The 7,643-nt window shown below is 37.5% G+C and overlaps 1 protein-coding gene across 3 annotated transcripts; it reads left to right on the forward strand.

Annotated features, from left to right (window-relative positions):
* Positions 1-379: 379 nt before the first annotated feature.
* Positions 380-5,260, forward strand: LOC142642267 (exosome complex component RRP41 homolog). Of its 3 annotated transcripts, none has more exons than XM_075816603.1 (12): positions 380-714; positions 780-826; positions 1,120-1,158; positions 1,258-1,325; positions 2,296-2,337; positions 2,860-2,938; positions 3,024-3,059; positions 3,564-3,680; positions 3,783-3,868; positions 4,508-4,597; positions 4,841-4,900; positions 4,960-5,260. In XM_075816603.1, exons 5-11 carry the CDS (start codon positions 2,308-2,310, stop codon positions 4,886-4,888), a joined length of 486 nt encoding a protein of 161 aa, XP_075672718.1. In that variant the 5' UTR covers positions 380-714; positions 780-826; positions 1,120-1,158; positions 1,258-1,325; positions 2,296-2,307; the 3' UTR covers positions 4,889-4,900; positions 4,960-5,260. The 3 variants fall into 3 exon arrangements, with proteins under 3 accessions (XP_075672718.1, XP_075672717.1, XP_075672715.1); XM_075816602.1 differs by having other exon boundaries at positions 5,018-5,260; XM_075816600.1 differs by having other exon boundaries at positions 4,841-5,260.
* The last annotated feature ends 2,383 nt before the right edge of the window (positions 5,261-7,643 follow it).

Below are 7,643 nucleotides of genomic sequence, written 5' to 3' on the forward strand. Positions count from 1 at the left end.
AATTGAGAGAGAGGCGAAACAAGAGAGAATTACGTGGCTTATTTTTTGGCCTTTGGGTTGTTTTGTTTCCACGTGGCATTCATCCATATTAAAACGGAAGAGAACTTGAGAATGACAAACGGGAGAGGCAGGGACGGACCCAGGTGGGCGCCTAAAGGGGCCCGGGCCCCCCTTGGGCCCAAAAAAAAATTTTTAGCAGGTAATTTTTTTTTTAAAACAAAAAAGGGCTTGGGCGCCCTTATTTTTTAGCTCGGGCCCCCCTCCCAAATTCATGAACCGTTAGCCCATCAGCCAGCCAGCCCACCAGCCCAGGAGCCCATGACCCATGTAAGTCTAAAATTTAAATAAAATAAAAAAAAAAAAAACCAAACTCAGCTCTCAGCAGTCCAAAACCAAACGGAGAAAGCAAAAAACACGAAAAAAAGAAGAAGAAAGAAAAGTGTGAGGCGAGACAGAGAGATAGAGGCTGCCGCCCACGCCCACGCCCACGCCGTGTCGCTGTGACGCCGTGAAGCTTGCTGCTTGCGAGACCCATCTTGATCTTGCTACCCAGTACAGCCAGTACCCACGCCGGCGAGACCCACTTATTGGGAGTCCCAGTTCAGTCCCAATCCACAAGCACAACCTTAACTTGGTTGGTAGTGGAGAAATGAAATAGAGATGGAGTTTGTAAGCCCTGAAGGTCTTCGATTAGATGGTCGCCGTCCCATGGAAGTATATCTCTCTCTTGCTCTCGCTTATTCTCATTTTTTTCAACCTTTTTTATTTTTCGACGACAGATGAGACAAATTCGAGCTGAGATTGGTGCTGTAGCCAAAGCTGACGGGTACGTACTAAAACCTTGGGCTTGGACTTTCTGAATAGCTGGTTTTTTGTTTCTTCTTTCTTAACTATCAATTTCAGTGAATAGCTGGTTTTTTGTTTCTTCTTTCTTAACTATCAATTTCAGTTCCGCTGTGTTTGAGATGGGTAACACCAAAGTCATTGCTGCAGTATATGGCCCTAGAAATGTGCATATTTTTTACTTTTTGAGAAAGCCCAAGCCAAAGCCCAAGCCAGTCTTTGTTTAATTTGCAATCTGATTATTAATTAATAAATAATGCATGCTCTCATTTGCAGGTCCAAAATAGGACTCAACAAATTAATGACCAAGCACTGGTAACTCACTTCCTTTTAAATTTTTTTTTTTGTAAAGACAAGTTTATAAATGCATCTGTAACTTTCTAATCGTATTATTCGTGTTTGTTCATGTTTCAGGTGCGCTGTGAGTACAGCATGGCTAATTTTAGTACCGGGGATCGCTTGAGAAAACCAAAGGGTGACAGGTAATCCTCTTTCTTCATTGTATTAGGTCACCTATGTAAATTTTTTTTGTTACATTGCCATAAATTCAATCAGTAGGTTTTTCCTATGAAGAAAGCTACGCGTTTGCAAGTATCGTCTATACATGTAAAAATCAAGCGCTATTATGTAGTTTTAAATGCATAAAGAATGTGTCTAAAGAGAAAATTTTGTAACTTTAGAAATTACCGTTTGTAAACCCTGATTCTTAGGGGAGTGTATTTATCTAATTGTAGACAGGCTGAATAATTTGTGAAAGTCTAAAACTATTATTTGTTGGTAGTTGATGAACTTAAATTGTGTCAGTATCTCATTCATGGTATTCATAATTTTGAATAAGTTAGGACTCCATCAACTTGTCTCTAGAAGTACTATTTGACATATTCATTATAAAAGAAGAAGAGAAATACCTACTTATGCATCACTTTTACTTGAAATACCTACTTATATAGTTGACAAGCATCAAAACCTGTCTTGATTTTAATCATCCAAGAGGGATGGGGATATTCCATACTGCCCTTGCTTCTGATATGTGTTGTAAGATTAATATATGCTTTAGCTTGGTGGCAGTGATGTAGGGAGGATGATGGGATGTGATATGAATTAGAACTAAATGGGATGTGAGTTGCTTAGAACAAATTGATAGGTGGTTAGGCACCTCTACAAAGTTCTTCAAGAATAGCTCTCAAATGTTTATTTCATTCACATGCAAAAAACCTTATGTATATTCTGCTACTCATACAAGTTGTTTGGCATTGACAACCTCTAGATGGTTGACATGTGTCTAAATCCTATTGGCTAATGCTTTCAGCAATTATCTAACTAACTAATTAGTTACAAGAGGATTAAGATATAGATCACGGGAGGACATGCCATTAGAACTAGTGCTCGTAGGCTTACCGGAGTTAAAGCTTTTTGTGAAGTATTTCTTTTTCTGCTTGCATGCTCTTACAGTTGGCGATAAGGATGAACTCCCAGTGGCCAAAGAGAGAGGAGGCGGGTGTTAATTGACAATCCATGATTCTTACTTGTGTCTTTATCTACTTTGCGCATAAATTTCATCATTCCTGTTAATAGTATAATTTCTAGATCGTGATGCTAGGCATTCAGATTATCGTGTTTCACTGTAACAAGATGTTCAAATTGAAGAATGATATTGCCTTGTAAACTTGTATAACATTAGCAATGGTATTACTGTTCTTAATGGCTAATAAGGCTACCTGTTAGATTTGTCATATTTTAATTTTTTGATTGGTTGAATGGATTCAAAGTAAGCATTTTATTGGCCATTGTTTAATCCCTATCCATCATCAAATTTGATGCATCACCAAAATCAGAATATGACATGCATATGAATGATTTTTTTATAGATAATTCGCTTGTTGGGGAGGGGGGATTTGAACCCTGGATGCCTCCATTGGAAACACTAAGAGGTCTTAGTTGAGCTACAAGGTTCTTGGCATGCATATGTTTGATCTTTTGCTCTATTGTTGATACAAGTTTGTTTCTTGCACTCAGACGATCGACAGAGATATCTTTGGTAATTTGCCAGACCATGGAAGCTTGCATATTGACACATTTGATGCCTCGGTCTCAGGTTCTGTTCCAGCATCTTGGAAACATTTCCTAAATGAATATGTAATTCTTAGTTCTTTTCTAAAACATTGTCTATAATCTTGCAGATAGATATTTTTGTCCAAGTACTCCAAGCAGATGTGGTAAGTTGAGATTCAAATGAATCCCTATGCACTTATTACTCCTGACTGATCATCAACTCGTATTATATCTTTTTAATTAATTCTCCCTCATTTTGTGTTTTTGTGTGTGTGTGTGGGTATGCTTTCATATATCTTCTGTCCATTTTATCTTTATAGAATATCTTATTTATTTCTTTTCTTTTTTAAGATAATGGCTTCTAGAGAAGTTACTATGTAAGATAATAGATGAAAACTTTGGCACACATTCTTGTTGTAAGATACATTCCCACATGTGTTTCATGTCATTCTTAGCCAGTGTTTGGTTAAGAATTAAGCTGCCACTGCAGACACTTAATGTTAATTAAAAAAATAATAATAATAAAATAAGGATTAAGGACACACTGTAAGCATATATGGATGACAGCTCACGAGTCTGTGTACATAATACCAGTTGAATATGTTATCAAATGGACCTAAAATTTTATGTTGAATTCTACTCATGAGCTGGGAATTTGTGTTCTGCAGGAGCTAGATCTGCATGTATCAATGCTGCAACTTTAGCCCTTGTAGATGCTGGGATCCCAATGCGTGATCTTGTTACCTCATGTATCCCTGGATATCTCAATATCACTCCTCTGCTTGGTAAATTTACATGCCTTTTTTTTTTTTACTGGTTTCTTGGTACGTCTACATTGTTGCTTTTCCAAATGAATTCTTATTTTGGAAATTGTCTCATGCAAACAGATTTGAACTATGTAGAAGATAGTGCCGGAGGTCCTGATGTCACCGGGGGATTTCTACCTAAGTTGGACAAAGTGACTCTTCTTCAGGTTACATCTGAAAATCTGCTCTTATTTATCCTTCTCAGTGCCTCTTACAGGTCTAAAATTTCATGATGTTTGACATAATGGGCTCATTCAGTGCTTTTGTGCTTTTGAAAGTTTCTGCATTTGGATTTCAAAACAGCTCTGAGCCTCACATTTAAAGAAATTGAAACTCTCTTTCTCCCCACTTTAACTTTTTTGCCTACATTTCAATCCCTAGCCACCAATTGCTGAACTGTTTTTGGCCAAGGTTTATGCAATATATGCTTCTCCCATGCCTGCTTGCCCTACAAGGATTTGGAATGTTCAGAACTTGTTTTAACCTACCTTGATTATTATACTGATCCATTAACTCAGCCTGAGTATTTGGTATTAGGCTTTTTATTAATTGCCTTATTGATTTGTGTGATACAGCTTTTGCCGTGTTTTTGAAGTGTAAAACTTATTTCCCCTTGAAGTTTGGGTGATGTTTTTGAAAATTTTGCAGTTTATTAGGTTCAACGGTTCAATTAATACTGATCATTCTGTGCATCCCTATTACTTTGCCACTAAGGGTTTTCTTTGTTTGATTTAGCAGCATCACCCAAGAAAGGTAAATATATAAATATATTTTTTGGAGCACTCATGTCTAATATTCTCTTGCAGATGGATTCTAAGTTACCAATTGACACTTCTGAAAATGTCATGCAACTTGCAATTGAAGGCTGCAAAGCAATAGCAAATTACATTAGAGAAGTAAGTACATATATATATATATATATATATATATATATATATATATATATATATATATATATTTGTTTTGGTAGCCAATGATAATGCTGGCCTTCACACTGTTTTTGATTTAGTTAGAATATATTGAGTGACCTCTGTACTTGATCAATGCTGAATGACATCTATACAGAGGTCATATTGCTTCAGTTGTTCTTTTATCGGTCATGAGGATTTATTGGATTTTTTTATTGGTTTTGTTGGCAGATAATGCTAGAGAATACCAAACAGCTAGAATATCGCCGGGGTATATAGTTTATAAACATGGTAAGAAACTCAAACTCCTTGATTTTCAATGGAGCTAGACATTTAATTATGTCTTTCAGGTCTTAAATTTCTACCTGCAAGCATCTCCTTTCTAACATTCTTCCTTGGAAGCTTCAGCTTGGCTTGATCATCATTAGACTTCAAGTCTGGATTTCAGAGTTAACTGCACTTGTTTCAACTTTTAATTGATCCCTGCTTGTGGGATTTTGGCAAAAGCACGTTTGCCCAATTTTTGCCACATCTCTTGGAAATGTTGTCTTTCTTTTTTGGGGCCATACCTTGAGCTTGATCTAGTTATCACAACTTGTTAATGTTGAACCTTTTTGGTGCATATAGCGTAGAGTTGATGGTTTTTATTTAGCATCTCTCTCTCTCTCTCTCTCTCTCTCTCTCTGTGTGAATGATAGTGGGACCTGAACTGGCTTAACGAAATCTCCTGTACCCAATTGCTCTGTATGGATTGATCGTCTTGGATGAAAATAGTATACTAGTGTAGACATGAATCATCCATTACGATGAATAAAGCATTTCATTTTGCTAGACCTTTTTGTTTCTACTTTCAACTTATGCAAAAGTCCGTAAAATATTAGAATTATACGGAGTCTGCAAATATATTTTAATTTGCATGTAGGATTGATTTGCACACCTATTATTCTTGATATTAAAAGAATGAAACATATGAACGCAACAGTCATTGCCAAATTGGGTTGGAATATAATCAAAAAGGAAGATAAGATTGGATTAATCTACTTTCAGCCAAATACCTACAGGGGAAACAACTTTGGAGTGTTCCAAAACCAAAACAAGGATCTTGGGTGTGGAAAATGGTAATCAATTCTTGATTTTTAAAAAATATTAATTAAAAAAATTAATTTAAAAAAAAAAGAAAAAAGAGAGTTATTGAGTAAGGGGGTGTGTTAGAAACAGTGAATGAAATTGCTCTAGATGTCTGGAATTCTCCATGGATCCTATTACCGATTACATACACAATACAAAAATCTGCATCCTTTTTAAGGTCATGGCATTCAGAACTCATGTACATCTTCAACATTTCAACTCTATTACAACTATTTAATATGACAAACATTATAAAAAAGTGATTGTATGATTATATATCTAAGAAATGAAAACTTATATCAGCTAGATCTAAGAAAATAATTCAACTAACTAAAATAATTTTTTCTCTCCTCTCAGTGGGAGCTCTTTCTCTCGTCTTGGGTGAGATTATTCCACGGCTTATTTTGGGCAGTGGTATTCCTTCCCATTACCAACATAGGGGGGTGAGTCGGATTTTGTTTCTTACTAGTAATGTTGTTAAGTTGTTAGTAATAGGAAGTTTTCTTCCTGTACACGGCTAAACATACTCTCAAGGTGCAGGTGCAAACTGTCTTCTCACATGGACTTCGAGTTCACTGAGAGACTCCAACGAATAAGCTTGACAGCTGAGGAGGGAGAAATAATAAAGGTCCGATAAGATAATTGGGTGAAAATACTTGAAGAATGTTCCCTGAGCCTGATGGGTTGATTTCATACGAGTAAACCACTTAACACTAGACCGGCAAAAAAACCCTCTCCAATCGGTTTGGAAATTTGGTCAAGACCTAAGGATCACTGAAGTTGGTGGTGGCCTTTTTCAGTTTAAGTTTTCCATGGAAAGCCAACTTAATTGGGTCCTGAAGAATGGCCCTTGGAGTTTTGACAACCATATTTTGTTACTGAGAAGAGGGGAGAAAGGGATGACGGCTTATATAGTGGAGTTCCCATGTATACCGGTATGGGTGCAGGTGTGGGGATTACCTTTTGACCTTATTAATGAGGCAGCTAGAAAGGACATCAGGGAGAGTATTGAGGTTATGGAGGTCGTTTACAAGGCAATTGCCGCAGACCAAGCACGTCTTATGAATCCGTGTGGAATTGCCACTGGGAAAGCCAATCAAGCGAGGCGCTCCAGTCCTTTGTCCAGAAGGAGATAAAGTTTGGATTGCTTTCAAGTGGTTGGGTTATGCTTCAACTGTGGCCTGATTGGACATGAAGCTAAGGACTGTCCTCAACCAATATCATCTATTGATGGAGCTAAGCCGTATGGGGAATGGCTTCGGGTTGGACATAGGTTGGCTAAGGAACTGAGGGGAGGAAAACTAACTAGCCCACCACAGCAAAATACGGAGGAGGTGAACAACTGGGCTAGGGATCAGCCACAACCAACCCAAGAGCAGTAGAGAGATGAACCGAAGAACATAGGTGACAACCTAGAAGCCGTTACACTTGTTGAAGCTGAGGCAATTGATTTCATGGGGGAAGAATTAAATGCATCTATTACAAATGGATAGCATGGATCACGCTCATAATGACTCGGTGATGGTAATGGATAATTTAATAAGGAAGCACGTTACGAATATTAGGGGAGGAACTTTAGTGAATGTGCCAATTACCTTTATGGAAAAGGATAACGCAAGTATCATTGATTCATCAAACACTAAGACCCTAGTGGCTAGGGAACCTGTTAATGAGTCACGTGGATCTTCACGTGAGAGTAAGGGCAAGTAGGCAAGTACTACATGCATGTGGAAAAGAAAAGAAAGAGCCGGGAATCAAAAAACAAAAAACCAAGGGACCTATAATGAATCGGGAAAGGAAGCAAAGGGGAAGAAACGTAGGGGGGTGACTAAGGAAACAGATGGTAACAATGGGAAAATAAAAAAATCAAAGGGTCAATCAGATGATCAAAAATGCACAACAGTGG

This window comes from Castanea sativa, chromosome 7 (genome assembly GCF_040712315.1).
Source record: "Castanea sativa cultivar Marrone di Chiusa Pesio chromosome 7, ASM4071231v1".
NCBI classification, from domain to species: domain Eukaryota; kingdom Viridiplantae; phylum Streptophyta; class Magnoliopsida; order Fagales; family Fagaceae; genus Castanea; species Castanea sativa.

Excerpts from the sequence above, each read along its gene's own strand:
- LOC142642267 (XM_075816600.1), top strand. The coding sequence starts at position 2,308 with ATGAACTCCCAGTGGCCAAAGAGAGAGGAG. Across the intron at positions 2,939-3,023 it reads ATTTGATGCCTCGGTCTCAG|ATAGATATTTTTGTCCAAGT; the intron begins GTTCTGTTCCAG and ends ATAATCTTGCAG. Across the intron at positions 3,060-3,563 it reads AAGTACTCCAAGCAGATGTG|GAGCTAGATCTGCATGTATC; the intron begins GTAAGTTGAGAT and ends TGTGTTCTGCAG.